The 15743-nt window shown below is 40.1% G+C and overlaps 1 protein-coding gene across 2 annotated transcripts in view; it reads left to right on the top strand.

The window, feature by feature from the left end:
- Window positions 1-361: 361 nt before the first annotated feature.
- The window catches only part of Kcnh1 (potassium voltage-gated channel subfamily H member 1), a 389924-nt gene continuing 374542 nt past the window's right edge, over window positions 362-15743 (top strand). For both annotated transcript variants that reach the window (XM_047521803.1, XM_047521802.1), the window contains exon 1: window positions 362-588. In XM_047521803.1, coding sequence (XP_047377759.1) covers window positions 510-588 — 79 coding nt within the window. In that variant the 5' untranslated portion in view covers window positions 362-509. The remainder of the gene's footprint in view (window positions 589-15743) is intronic.

The raw sequence follows: 15743 nt of genomic DNA on the forward strand, positions 1-15743 counted from the left end.
ATTATGGTGTTCCCCTAGACTCTTAGTGACTTTTTTGGATTGAGTTCGTCCAGAAAGCTGCTCACGATGCCCTCCTCTCCACCCAGGATCCTGGACCCATTTCCCGACTGTGCCCAGAGGGTGCCGCTGCCGTCCCAACCTTCGTCCACGACTGCGGGTCGCTTTTCGGCCTCGGCGGGAGCCCTCCTCGGTCTCCCGCAGGCCGGTGGGGGACGCGCTCCCGGTAGGGGGCGCCGCCAGCCCAGGCGCGGCGGCACCCTCCGCCCACCCGAAGGCGGTTGCAGCCAGCAGAGCCCCGCGCGAGTGCACTGCGAGGCGGGCCGCAGGGAAGGAGGCACCGAGAGGGCGCGAGGGTGGCAGCGGGAGCGAGCCGCCGCCCCTGCCCGCCCGGGGCCCCTTGGGGCGCATGGGGTGCTTCGAGTCGGGATCGCGTGCGGGTCCCGCGCCCAGCCGCCTGCTGCGGTAAGAAGCCGCGCCGGGACGCCCCCAGACCCCGAGCTGCCGGGAGGATGACCATGGCTGGGGGCAGGAGGGGACTGGTGGCCCCGCAAAACACGTTTCTGGAGAATATTGTCCGGCGGTCCAATGGTAAGAGGTGCATTCGAATTTCGGTTTCCCAGGTTTTTTGTTTTTTGTTTTAATCCGTGTTTTTATCACCGACGCCTCCCGTCGCTCGTTGCCAGCAGACGCAGCAGAACCCCGGAGCTCTGCACCGAGCCACGGAGCGGGCGCCCGGGGCTGCCACCAGAGGCAGGGGAAGGTGGGCAGGTCGGGGCGGGGTCGGATGCGCCCCCATCCCAAGGGCAGAGAACCTAGGGAACATCTTTTGGGCCTTTCTAGTGCCCTCTCTGTCTCATCTCCAAGAAAACACGACAGCTGATGAGCAAAGTACTGGGAAAAGTGACTGGAAGCTGGCCGAAGCAGGAGCGGCAGCGCATTAGTACTGCCCACCACTCCGCGAAGGCTCCGGGGCTCTGGAGCTGCTACCCGAGGCATCTCCTTTCTCCCCGGGAAAGCCAGCGGTAAAGACAGGCAACTCTGGGTTCTGGCCCCCTCCGGATGGGAGGATGCAGCTGTCTCCACCTTCCACCCCTGCAGCTGAAAAGTCTGAGGTTGTAGGGACGTGGGGACTTGGAACGTGCTGTCAGGGATACCTGATTCTGTCCTTTGGCCCACCCACTCTTTTCGAGGTTAAAGATTGTGATGATCTGATGGTTTTGCTGGATTAAAGTGGGAAGTGGAGGGCACAGGTATAAAGCAGTTAAGTGGTCACAGGTACAAATCTGACATCTATCCTCTTCCAAACCCACAACAGTATTTCATTCTCAACTGTCAATCCCCAAACTCACCAAACCCATCCTTCGATCCATTACCCAATAAACCCGTACTCAGCACTCGTCTGTTTCCCTGCAGCTAAGATGGACAGTGGCTTGACACTCTGGGAGGTGAGAGTCCTAGGAGCAGGGATGGAAAGGAACTGATTTCAGATGCCTTCTGGACACGCAGCAGAGTGACCCGGGCTAAAGCACTTGCAGAGTCCTGGGTTTTGGAAGGTGCAGCATACACCTGTTCATCAAACAGCTACAACAAGAGGCAGCCAAGCCAAAGATGCTCTTTGCAGGCTTTTGGACCCCTCTCCTTCCAGAGACAGATGATATTCTTCTACCAAGATTCAGGAACTTACTCAGGAAATGGGTTTTAATAATGTGCAAGCATCACAGTTTCTGAGCTTTAGGAACTTGTGTTTAAAACTATGTGTTTCCATTTGGATTTAGTTAGGGATTCAGGGGAAGAGCCTGAAAAGTGACTTCTGCTGCTAATAAATATTCTTAAATTAAAAAGTGATTTAAGTGTATCTTACAAGAAAAAAAAAAAGGGGATAGCAACTGGGATAACAAGCCATCATGCATTACTTAAATGCTTTCTTTGAAATGATCATTCCTTTACTGTGTGCCTCTTAGGAATATGAATATTAAAGAGTGTTTCTGATATCACCTTTCCCTTTAAGATCTTCTTTAGTCAAACAAACTCAGGGGGCTTTTTGAGCAAGGGCTCAGTCATTACCTGGGGATGCAATTACTATATGAACAGCCATAATGAATTCTTCTGATATAAAGAAGGAAGTGTTCATGGGATTTTAAATAAAATCAACATTTAAGAGTTACTGTTACTGCTACTGTTAGGGAGTGTGTAGACAATCTTGCAGATTGGGGATTCCAATGTTATCAACTTACACTTAAATATCAATGACAATTCCACCTTTTGGTGGAGAGTCAGTATCCTGTAAATTGGAAAGCTCTGTATCTTATGTATATTATCTAGGCTGTGAATAGGAGCAAGAATAGAATCCTACATGCTAGTCATAGGGCTCCTTAGGTTTGTAGGAGGACCTTGAGAACCCTGAGCTAAGCAGGCAGAATAGCTTCTAGTTTGGGGAGCTAGAGCCCCTTCTGTGTAAGCATGTCAATAGAGTCAGCCGCTGGGGAATATTTTTAGCGCTGGCATCTTCATCTCAGTACCACTTCCAACAGCTTGATTTCAATTAACCAACCAGACCAACGACATCGATAATAAAAACAAAACATCTTGGGCCAGTTGGTTGAACTTTTAAAATGCTCTATTATTTCAGAAGAAAAAGTACTGATCTTGAAAAGTGGGATTTACATTTTTAGGTGATCCATTTCATAATATTCCCTGAACCTGAATGAACAAAAACGTGAACTCTTAGAAATATCACAATATCTGCATGCATTTTTTTTTAAACTCTGATGGCAAAATTCTATTTTAAAAATATTGATTGTCTCCTCCTAAAATCCACCTGCCTATTTTTGGACAGGACAACATTTAAATAGCATTTTATCTTTAAATAGCAGTACTTCATAATCATTCTATTAGGTATTTTGTCCCAGTGGTACTGTGTTGTATTATTGTTCCTCTTTTACAGATCAGAAAACTGAGCCCTAGACATTTTAAGTTGACTTATTCAAAGTGGCAGGGCAGATAGTGCCTGAGGCTGGTGTCCTTTAGAGACTATCATGAATCCATCTTGTATCAACATTATTTCCCTGGCCCTTAAGCCTTGGTCCATGGAATTATTTTCATCATTCTTAAAATAACTACTTATATTATATGCTAATGGATAATAGAGCTAGCTTTATTTGGTGATGATCTTAATATGTGGTGTCTGAATATCATTGAACTGTAAGATGAGATGGACCTTAGATACTATCTAGTATTTTCCTCCTTCCACACAATAAAGAAATTGCTGCAAGCATCTTTCCTGAAATATTTTACGGCAGTACTGGTCTGGCCCGGTCTCCTCAACTGCAGTGTCACATTCTTTCTAGTATGCCACACAATGGCATTCCTTATATTACCATTATTTCCCTCAAGAAGCATCATTTCCCAATGGAGATTAAATAAAATGTTATAACAACAGGAACAAGATCCATTTTGGCTAACAGCCACTCTACCACATCCAAACAGACTAACAGGGCAAAGGAGAGGCCAATTATATTTCAAGGAAGTGCAGTCTTCTACCTTCCTCAATGGCTTAGCAGAAGGCTTGGGTGGCAGAAGCCACATGCCACACCTGTGTGCTCCCTCTTGGAGTCTCAACTCACTTTTCATAAAATGTCACCTTCAATCCTCATGAACCAGCAGAGGAGCAGTGTCTTCAGTTTAGAGCTTAAAGAACTAGAATCTTAAGGTGAAGTGATTCGTCTATAGTTAGTAAGAGGTAGTTAGAAAAAGGTATTTAGAGGCAGGTCGGGACTAGCTGACCTAGCTGTAGGACTAGCTGGGACTAGCCACTGTTGTTATGGGTTTATCATTCAACAAAGATTTATTGAGCATATTTATTGAACACTGGAGATATAGTAGAAAACAAGAAACCTACCTTACTCTTAGTAAGTTATATCCTAGGGAATCTTGGTCCAAGGTTCTTGCTCATATTCCAAAGTGTTGACTGGTTGCAGCTGTCATTTAGACCTATTGTTGTATGTAAAAACATTTTTAAGCTGCTTACTGGTTTTGCAGGCACTAAAACCTACTTTAGCTTTCTTTGAAACATTTTAAGTATGATTCAAAGAAAAGATTTGATAGTTATGTTTTTTGGATTGTCGTAAGTAGTCAGCAGGTGTAATTAATACCCTATATTTGATTTGATTTTGCTTATGATCATATCATTGATCATTTAAAATCCTATTGGCTTTGTTGCCATGTAGGCAAAACCAATCCGCCTCTCTTGATCTTCATGTTTGGAAAACGTTGTTCAGAAATGTTTTTTTGATGGTTGCTTAAATCTGCAGGCACTCATCACAATGCTTGTTGAAGTAAATAGGAGATCTGTCTTAGGAAGACTGGCAGACCTTGGTGCCAGGAAACTGCAAAAATATTACTCTAAATGGTCTCATTCTAGGCAGAACATATGTTTTAGTGTTCAGGAACCTATATCAAACAATTGTAGGTGCCAGTAAGAATCCATGCACGTTAACAGGAGTGAAATGTAGTACATTTTGGTACAGATTTATGTACATGTATAATATACAGATTGCTAAGTCAGCTGTGTTTTTGTATAGTGTTAAGTTGGTTCAGGTTGTTGATATAATTAGTTAGCAAACAGGATGAGCGCTGTGGGTAATGTTGTGTCTCCTTAGGGATGTGTTGAGCCATGGTAATATTTATAAAACAGAAAACTGGGTTAAAATACATGGGCTCTGAAAGGGGAATGGATGATAATCTGGGTTATTAACAGCTCAACAGTGCTTGTTTTTTCTTGCAATCATTCTTAAGGTAACCTTCGGCTGTCTTTCCTTGAAAGTGTCAAAAAGTTGAATCCAATGACCCATGTTAGCAGGAGAATAAAGAAGATGAAGCTTTGTGATTTAACATAGGCAATAAAACTCTTGAACTCCATGACTTTTTATGAAATCCATCTATTTAAATCAACTATCTCAAAAGAATACATGTGTTTGAGAGACAAGGAGGATAAATGGAATCTTTGGCTTCATTTTTTCTGATATCAGATCTTCATTTATGGTTCGACTTTGTATTTGGCAGTTATCCCTTTTGCTAGACCTTGAAGCTCCCTTAGTTCTTTCCTTCTCTTTTATTTTTGGTTAATTGATGGCTTGAAAATAAACATTTTAAAATCTACTTCAGTTATTTACTTCAAGGAACTCTATTTATAAGGTATTTTCTTTATACATTTAGGACATAGGGGCCATTGTTTGTTTTGTTTTGTTTTTGTTTCTCTAAGTGGCCACATCTATAACTGGTGAGAATGAGAAGTAGAATAACAGAATCTTGGGTCTGAAGAGACGTTCTGTACAACTCCACTTTGAATCCTCTCTGGAACATTCCTCCTAGTGGTTATCCAGCCCTTGCTTGACAAGCTTTACGGACGGACACTCACTTCTTTTTAAAAGGAATATTCTGTTTTTAAGCAACTATATTTTTTCTTTCCTTCTCCTCTTTTGTTACTGTTGCTTGATCTTACCAAAACCTGTGCTCTCAACAGCTACCACCCACTTAAGACTCATTCTGTGGAACAAAACTGACCTAGTTCACTGCTTTGCTTTTTCTATAACTTTTTTTTTTTTTTTTTTTTTTTGATAATTCAATAAGTTATCTTGTCTGGATTGTATCTTCATTTTTAATCCTTTTAAATTATTTAATAACATAAATAGAAAATCACATAAAACAAATTTTGTACAGCTCTTCCCCCAACGCCATTTTTGTATAGCACATTCCATGTCACCCCCACTTTTATCATGAGGCAGAATCTTACCAGTACTCCAGAGGTCCCAGGATTCTTTCTGATCTCTTGTTCGCCTCCCACATGGAACCATCTTCTGATTCTGTGGCTATCACTTCCCTGCTTTTACTCATATTTTACCATTTTGTTTTGCATTCTGGAACACTACGGCTTATTTTTTGTATGTTTTGGAGTGCTATAAGCATGGGGCCTTATAGCATGTATTCTTCTGTGGGTCAGCAATTCCTCCATGTGTTTGTCTGTCCTATTGATTCACTTTCACTGCTACATAACACGTTGTGGTATGACCACTTCACACATTTTATTTTTCTATTTTGATGTTGATGAACATGTGGTTTGCTTCCAGTTTTGTGCCAAGAATGCTGCTAGAGATATTCTCTTACATGTCTTTGGGGGCACATGGGAACACATTTAGATGTACCTTGAATGTACATATGTTTAACTGTGGTACATCCTGCCAAACAGTTTTCTAAAGGATTTTTTTTATCAATTTATAATCCCCCAAGCAGTGTATGTGAGTTCTCATCACTCCACATCCTCAACAACATTTAATATTCTTTCCATATATATACAGTGGACTATTGCTTAGCTTTAAAGAAGAATGAATTTATGGCATTTGCTGGTAAATGGATGGAGTTGGAGAATATCATGCTAAGCTAAATAAGCCAAACCCCAAAAAACTAAAGACCAAATATTTTCTCTGATATGCAGATGCTAAATCACAATAAAGTGGGGGGAGGGGGATAGGGAAGAATAGAATTATTTTATATTAGGTAGAAGGGAGTGAAGGGAGGGGAAGGTATATGGGAGTAGGAATGATACTACAGTGAAACAGACATTATTACCTCATGTATATATATATAGTCAATTTATATGACCAATGTGATAGTACAATATGTGTAATCAGAAAAATGAGAGATTATACTCCATGTATGTATGATCTGTCAAAATGTATAAATGTATTCTACTGTCATGAGCAACAAATTAGAACAAATAAAAAATTTAAAAAAATTTTCTCCTTTTAAAAGAACTAGTGACATTGACCAAGCAATCCAGCAATTAATGAAAAAGGGTCATTTAGGGTTGTATTACTAGTGAGCACATGACCAAAATGAAATGAAAACAAACTAGCTCCTGTCCTTTGGGAAGCATCAGCATTTAGTGATGTTTAAACATTCTCACTGTGTGAGCTCTCTCACACATGATTGTGAATGACGTGAGGGACTTACACCCTTAGAATTATGTGCAAAGGGCACATGCAAGGGTGGTTTTTTTTTTTTTTTTTTTTTTAATGTGTGTGTTTAGGAGATTTATTTTTTTTCAACTGAGAAGCAGTAAACTCTGGGGACAGAGATTATGCAAGAATTAGAGCTGGAAGGGCAAAGGAACTAGAAGGTGCATGATTTATCTTTGTTTCAGTGAAAGAAATAAAACAAAATGATTGAAGGAAGGGCAGAGATTCAGTGGAAAAATAAAAATCAAAGGGAAATTAAAACAAAAAGCAAAGGCTAACTTAGAAAAGATTCAGTTTTATAAGTATGGTGAACCTTCTACAAGTCCAGTTCTGTGCCTGGGAATATCAAGATGATTGAAGACTTTGTGATCTTGGGCCTCACTGAGGAATCCGTGGTGAAGACCAAATTGCATTATAAATCTCTCCAAAGATTTAAGAGATGCTATACTGACTCAACACTTACTGCATAGTTTTCCCTTATAAACACCTCACCCAAAATTATTCTTAGATTTTATAGCTGTCTTTTTTTTTTTTTTTTTTTTTTTGTGAAGTTGGGTGGGGGATGACCAGATCCCATAAGTCACTTAAAACAAGATTGAAGAATATGTGAAACTTGGTTTTGATGTACAATGCATTCTGCTGGTTGAAGTGTCCTTTAAAGCCTCATTCTTCAGGGTACCCATTGCTCCATCTTCTTTTGGGAGGCTGTCTTGAGTTGCTCATCCAGTGTTGTGGATTTTTAGTGTATCTCAAAAGCTGGAATGTGTCTGATACTCTGCTTATTCTCTATGCAAGTACAGTCTTGCTGAACAGATCTCTGTCTGGCCAACTTAAGCATCTCTCTTGTTTCTCATGGTCTCTGCTCCAACAATCAAGCACTCCTATTAATGAAAAAACTACTTAAGATTCTTCTGATTAGATATTATAAAGTTATGCCAATAGTCAGTTTGCTTACTCATACAATGATTATTCATTATGTAAATTAAAATGACAACTCTTTTGATTAGTCTTGTGTTGCTTAAAACTGATGTTCTGAAATTAGCTGAGTCAATCCTATCATTACTGATGTAATTATTAAGTGAGAGTGCCTCAAGACCATCAATTCTCATAGCCCTTCGAAGGCTCTGCAGTGACGTTGAGTCACTATAAAGAACTATAAAGAACAGCAATGGTCTCTCATTTCCTCCTTCTTCCCTTAAAGCAGTGATATATGCACCTTCCACTGGCATCCTCAGCGTGTTGGAGTCAGCATTGAAAAGATGATACCATATTGGCAAACTTACTGATATTTATTGCCTGCTTAACTTTGGCTTGTTCTATGAGTGAATTTGGAAAATGTATCTTAGACTAAAACTTCACAACCATAGCAAAGCAAATGAAGTTAATTTGAGTGGTAAGACTACTCATTTCAGTTAAATGAATTTTTAAGTTTTTATTTTACTTTCATTGCCTTGTACAATCATTGGGACTGAATTGATGAGAATCACGTGCTGCTATCATTAACATTGTGTTTTGAGCTAGTGTTCTGTCTGTCTTCTGTTTGAAGTGCTAGGACCGATCTCTTCTCTTTTCCACCCTGGTTTGTGTCCCGGTAAGTTACCCAGTATACATTATATCACTAGGCTCCATTGCTTTGTGGTTCTGGACTGGCTTCATCTAATGGGGGTACTGCATGAGATGGGAGGGGAGATCCCTCCCTGTGTGGTCCTGAGAGCCTGGTTGTTTTCCTTTGATTACAGATTGTATCTTCTGCTCACTGTCTTTGGGTTTGGATAGGGTTGGCATGCTTTAAGCTTCCAGCGGTTACTAGCTCCTGGGTCCTGTACTACGCCTTCAGGTTTTCCTCAGTGGTATGCTAGAGGAGGCAGTGCTGACTAGCACTGACTCTTAAGAGGGACCAAGCCTTCAAAGAGACTCCATCTTGATAGTTTGAAATTGGCCACAGTGGGGATATATACACATTAGACATTAGTTAATGCTGTACATCAGATCTTTTTCCCCCAGAGAGTGAGTTTATTAGCACACTACTACCTGTGTCTCACACATGTCTTTGTAAATAGTTCTTTTATTCAACACTTATCAAATCACCCATGTGTCTTATTTTCCTGCCTTGACTGTCAGTTACTTGTACTCTGGAGTAAAGTAGTTTCTCAGCTGTTTGTCTACACCAGTGTCAGTCATGAGGACTTGGTGAGGGGATGTGCACTCAGGTGCTCCTTTCAACACACAAAACCTCCCGTCTTCTACCTGACGGAGGCAGTGCCCACCACTCTGGCCTCACTACAGGCTGGGTGATATGTTTTCTGGTTCCTTTTCCATCTTTTATTAGTTTCATAATCTCAAAAGTCATGAAATCCCATAATGGAATAGGGAGTTTATCAATGATGTCAGAAGTCCACTAATACTAGTTATAACCACCAATTATCATGATTAGTTATAATCAGGGTCTTGGATAAATTAAATAGACTTTTTCACCTATGTACCAGGCAGTGTGCCAAAAGTTTTATGTATGTCTTCTCCTCTAATTTTCTCTCTTTTGTGGATACTCTCATTATTCCCATTTTACAAGGGCAGAAACTGGGTTTAAAGAGATCAAGTAGGTTAATTTATAGTAGTAGAATTTCTAGAAGCTTGGTAGAAATATAAGTTCTCAAGCCTTACCTCATACCTAATGAACCAGAAACTCTGGGGATGGGTCTAATTATCCATGTTCTACTAAGTCATCCAGGCAGTTCTGATGGACGTTACTGTTGGAGAGACGTGGCTTTAATGACAACTCCATCTTGTATTTGTGGGATGCATGCTTGGCTGCCAGGCATGAGTGGATGGAGAGAGAGGTGCATGTGTAGGAGCATGAGTGGACATTTTCTCCTCTATTGATTTTCATTTGTTTCCCAATTTTGGTCACCATCCCCTTTCCACCTCAGGTAGTACCTAGCACTGCCATGTCTTAAGTCTCCTGGTACTTGCTAGGCTCATGAGTCTCTGTTTTAGCTTAAAACCATGCAGGGCTTCCTCCGCTACACATTATCCCCCATTTACCTTTCATTTTTCAGAAACTGATGGAGCTTCTGTCTCTTAGTTGTGGCGAGTCTATTCCTTCTAACTTTTTAGCTGTCATTGGAGAATGGAGAATAAATGTGTATGCTTCATCTCCTATTTTGAAATGATATCTGCTAATTTTTGAAGGAAGAGGAGGTCCTACCTTTTAGTCATTTTCCTTCTGTCAGATACAATTCCACTTTATACCTCATCACCTGACTAGAACAACCAGTTGTTATTTTCCATTTGACCCAATTTCTTTGCATGTGTGTGTTTGTTACTCTCCTAATTTAAAATGTCTCATCTCATCAACTTTTCAGTCCCTCTGTCTCATTTGTCCTAGTGATGCCTGCTCTTTGGATTTTGTTGTTTCTTCTTCTGTCTCTGTCTCCCTGTAGGGGTAGGAAAGAGGGTGATCTCTTTCCTGTTCATCATAAAGGGTCATCGGCAACACTCCTAAAATAAAATAAAAGGTTAACAATAGAAAAATCATAATAAATTCATTAACGTGCATGTGTACATGGGAGCCATAAAAAAACATAAAAGTCAAAGAAAGGGCCAGATGGTTGAAGTTTAAATACACTTTTCACAGGGAGGAGGAATGTAGGAGTGAGGGCTGTAGACAATTTTAGAAGGGTAGAATAAACAATTTTTAGAGAAAATAAAAAGTCCATGGAACACACAGTGGTCCGAAACAAAGTTACTATGGGTTGTATATGTGCTGTTTGATTTTCCAATCTTTTTCTCTGAGATAGGAATTTAATCTTCTTGGTTAATGACATTTCAGTAAGAAGATTTGAAGGTAATTCTGTTCCTCTTTGGCAGATCCAGTCTTTAGGTAAATAAAGGAACTTCAGAGAAAGTCTCTGTCTGAACTTTGCATGAGAAAGAGGATCATAAAAGATTGAGAGACTGGAGGGGGGGGTGGGGTGGTGTGGTGGTTGGGGTAAAGTCAGAAAGAGGTTGGTTGAGACTGTTTCTCCAGCTCCACGTGTCAGAGCACCGACTCCAAGGTGCTTTTCCCTGAGTCCCAATATGGCTCTGGCTCATGGTCTCCCTCTTTCCTCAATCTCTGGTGGACCCTCCCTGGTAGTCTCCCACTCTTGGTCTCTCATTTATGGCTGGGTCTTGTTCTTGGTTTCTTGTTCTTGAGAGCCTGTTCTTTAGCTCTGGCTTATGCTTTTGTCCTCTCTGTTGGACTGTCGCCTCTTCTAATGCCCATGTCCCTCCACTCTCCCCAATCTGTCTCTTCCTGCCTGTCTGTGCTGCTCTCTGCCTTTTGTCTGCCCCTGTTGCTCTCTGTCACTGTCAGTCATCTATCTTCATCATTCTCTGTGAATGCTGACGGCCTCTGTCACTGTCCATCTGTCCCTGTTCCGCTATCTGTCTTTGTGGTCTTTGCCTCCATCTGTAGATTTCTGCCTCAGCCTTCTGTCCAGTTCTCCCTCTACATGGCCTCAATAGTTGCTCCTCTGTGTATCTGTCTGAGCTCCCCATTTCCCTCTCAGGACCACCTTTCTGTTTGCTCTCCAGCATGCATATGGTCAATGTCTGCTCCACTCTACAGACCTCTTGACCTTAATGTCTTTATTTTTTGTTCTGGAGAGAGAATCTAATTGGAACAGCCTTGATGATGGGTTGTTTGGCCAATAATCCACTCCTGGTTTAGTCTTCTGTGGTGGGGAATAGGTGGGAGAAAAGGGATATAGAACCATATGATATGTAGGGCAGATAAAGCTAGACAGGAATTTGGCCATTGCTTTCAAATGGATGGGTGTGTCTCCTGCACTCCTTCCAGGCCTGGGACAAAGTAGATATGCAAATATTTGTTGTTTTAGACTAAGCAGTTCAGAGATTCTTTCCATCCACTCTGATGGAATATGTTACCAAGAAAAAAAATTTCAAATAACGCACAAGCACTTTTTAAAATATTTTCATATTGCCTACTTTGAATCACTCTTTTTTTTAACTTCTGGAAATGAATTATTTGTGTTATTCAGTGATGATCTAAGACTTTTAGGTCAATGTGTCTATAATATTTATAGATGTATGTTAAGAAATTATTATGACTATAAAACTGAGGATAGAACACCCGATGGATGAAACCATTGAACTACTTTTTAACCATCAAGCACACACTACAGATGTTTCTTGGCAGTATTCAATACACAGTAATTCAATATATCACTGGCTTCTTATTTTTTAAGTGGAATATCATTCAGTAATAAAAAGTCTGTGTATTTCTAACACATTTTCATTCTTTTCCATACTGCCTGCAAAACCAATTCATCTATTTTTACTGTTTTTAAATTCTTAATTTGATGCTGAATGAAGATGAAGGTCATGCTTTTGAAACCATGTATGTAGGGGTAACCACCCAGTAAATGAAGTGTTTTAGTTTGCTTTTGAAATTGAAATCTCTCTCCCTATTGTAATTTACTAACTTAATAAAAAATGTATTTCTGTAGGATATTAAAATCATAGACAAAGCAAATAACTATTGAAATCTCTTGGGAATTCGGTTTGTTTTGTGGAAAGATTGGGCCCTTGCCAATTTAGAAAAGTAATTTTCACGGAATTTTATTGTTGAAAACACAAGAGAGCCCCAAAATGACTTTTGCTGATATTAAGACTTTAGACCTTTTATTTAGGTGTATCTTACTGATTTAGCTTCTTTATTTCTCATCCCATCCTCTCCATTCTTCTAAATATTATCAATCTGATATGCCTTTTTTAAAAAGTAATTTTTGGTATGATTTTATTTAGGTTCAGGTAAATAAAAATATTGTTTCCTGGTCTTTGTTTAGTGCTTACATACATAATTCTTGTTTTCATTTATCTGAGTCATTATCTTTCTAATGTTCCATTGTTCTAAGAGAAAAGGAAAATGTATTTTTTATTCACACTTGCTTTTTGTAAGAGCACTGATAGCCTCTGTAATCTATAACATTATGAAATGTCAGGAAGATGTGTCTTATCAGATTGAACATCCAGTCATGTTTAACTAAATAGAACAAACAATAAAATTGTGAGATAATAGTAACAAATGAGTACAGAAGGAAAAAAAATGTGTCTTCTAGGTAAAATATCTCAAGTTATTACAAGTGTATTGTGAAATATTTACTGCATCCCTCTAAATAGCCAGTGTTGGCAGGGAGTAATACATTTGTGTGAACTGCTTGCTGAATGTCGCTTTTATCTGTGTAATTGCCCAAACTGAGTCACTTCCCTAAGTCATTGCTTTAGTTAGTTTCTCCTTTGTTATTTGTGGTAATTATGATGAAAAGTAATTTTCTAATAATTTCTTTCTAGAATATCTCTGTTATGTTTTATGGGCAAATAGTAGGTTTGGGATGATTTTGACATGCCTGACTACTGTGGTAGAGTTTGGTTTATGTCCTGTCAGTTGAAGAAACTTTTCATGAGAGGGGAAGGGGAATCATTTCAAGTTTTAAAGAATGTTTTATTCTGTGAACTGGAGAAAAACTGTGCTGGCCGGGGAAAGTTGAATTTAGGAAATCTTACATGTAATTGCATGCACTCTTGCTGCTCAGGACCCTCTGGGAGTAAAAAGGCATCAGAAGGAGGCAGGGGAATTGGCTAATTTTCATCAAAGACCTCGAGACCCTGGGAACTTGCAGATGAGAGCCAATAAATAAATTATGGCAAGGGCAGCTGGGTTGAGCCTGCACATTTTTACTGAATAGTGTACTAGGGACTTGGTCAGTTTGTAAAATATAAATCTGGAGGCAGGCTTGGTGCTTCAGAATGGCCCATTGGCTGATTGGAAGTTACACTTTCTGCTTGCAAAAGACACAGTCTCCATACCTATGGGTTTCTCATACATGTAACAACTATTTTCCTAGAATTTATATTGTATTATTCATTATAAGTAATCTAGAGATGATTGAAGCGTATGGGAGGATGTGTGCAGGTTATATGCAAATACTACACCAGTTTAAGGCACTTGAACATCTGTGGGGTTAATGGAACCAATCCTCTGTGGACACAAGATAAGACTGTACATATATTAAGAGCAGATTTATTGGTGGGGTTGCAGTGGCACATACCTGTAATCCTAGTGACTCCTAGTGACTCCTAGTGACTCAGGGGGTTGAAGCAGGAGGATCACCTCTAGTGAGGCCCTAAGCAACTTAGTGAGACCCTGTCCCAAAATAAAGAATAAAAAGGGCTGGGGATGTAACAGTGGGAAAATGCCCAGGGTTCAACCCCCAGTACAAAAAAAAAAAAAAAAAAAAAAAAAAAAAGGAAAGCAGATTTGTTGATTGGACTTTAATGTTTCTAAAGACACATTAAGGTATTCTCAGTATCTGTGAATGGACCAATATGTGATCGATTTCTACTGTAGAATCTTTGACGACATTGTACATTTTTATGTTAATATTACATATCACATCATGCTCCAAGTCCTAACAATTCCATTGAACAGAAGCCCGATATGACTTGGCTTACCTGAAATGTGAATATTATTTTTAAAATGTCCACCTGTTATTTTTGAAGTGACTCTAGCCTTTACAGACCTGGTATTTCAAGGTAATGATTGGTTGATTACTCCATATGGACAGGGGGCCTGTGGGTTGCAGAAGCATCATCTGATTTGATCTTTGTCATGAGCCCAGCTATTTAAAGAGTCAGATTTATTGCTTCCAAAAGCATGGAGATCTAATTTAGCATCCTTCCCCACCACCCCAGACCCACAGAGCTAAAGTGATTTACCCACACAGCTCAGCGGAAGTACTCCAGCCACAGACCAACTCGTCCTCTCCATTGTTCTTTCCCCTGATGCTCTGGGATCCCAAGGGATTTCTGGGAAAGGGAAGGGTGGATTAATATGATGTCTGTTAACTCTCATTCTTCTGTCGTTTTTGTTGTTGACTAGATTCCTTGATTCTCCATGTAATCCCATGACCCTTTTTACTAGGTGTCTCTGCTTACAGAGTCTCCACATGACATCATCAGTAGCATAGATGGCCCTGTCACATGACAACTCAGAGCTCCCAAGAATGCAAAAGCAGAAGCCTCTGGACATTGAGACTTAGACCTGGGATTGGCATACCATCAGTTCTATAGTTGAAGCGAATCACGGACCCACCCAAATTCAAGGGGAAAAAATCTACCTAAGGCTATGGATATGAGGAGGCAGATTTACTGGCTCTACCAAGATAATTTCAACTGTTTATAGTGATGCTTTGACTATACCAGTTATCATAAAATAGGACCTGAGACATGTAAGGGGATGTTCTCTTCTAAAAATACGTTTTTTAAAAAGGAGAAAAAACGTGAAAAAGGCTTGAACATCCTCAGCAGAGCCTGGAAGGGTTGGTATTGTCTCTTTCTGGAAGGTATTCATGATGAGTCTCACCAATGTGACTTGAAATGCCAGGAGTCAGGAAAGTGGGCGACCCCTTAATACCTCCAGGATCTTGGAACTTTTATCCTTGTTAATGTGTTGGAGACCATTTTGATCTCATTCCTTCTAGGTAATTACTAAACTGAAGCAGTTAAATGAGGGTCAACATACAGTATCATCTTTATTAAGGATTAGAGATAAACTGGATTAGAGAACAGGGCAGGGCCTAGATCCTAGACCCTGCTTCTAGACTAAGAGTAATTGACCTAATCCTAGACCAAGAAGTCAGCCAGAGCTGACAGAAGTTTGGCAGGCTT

The sequence above is a fragment of the Sciurus carolinensis genome, chromosome 12 (assembly GCF_902686445.1).
Source record: "Sciurus carolinensis chromosome 12, mSciCar1.2, whole genome shotgun sequence".
Lineage (NCBI taxonomy): Eukaryota > Metazoa > Chordata > Mammalia > Rodentia > Sciuridae > Sciurus > Sciurus carolinensis.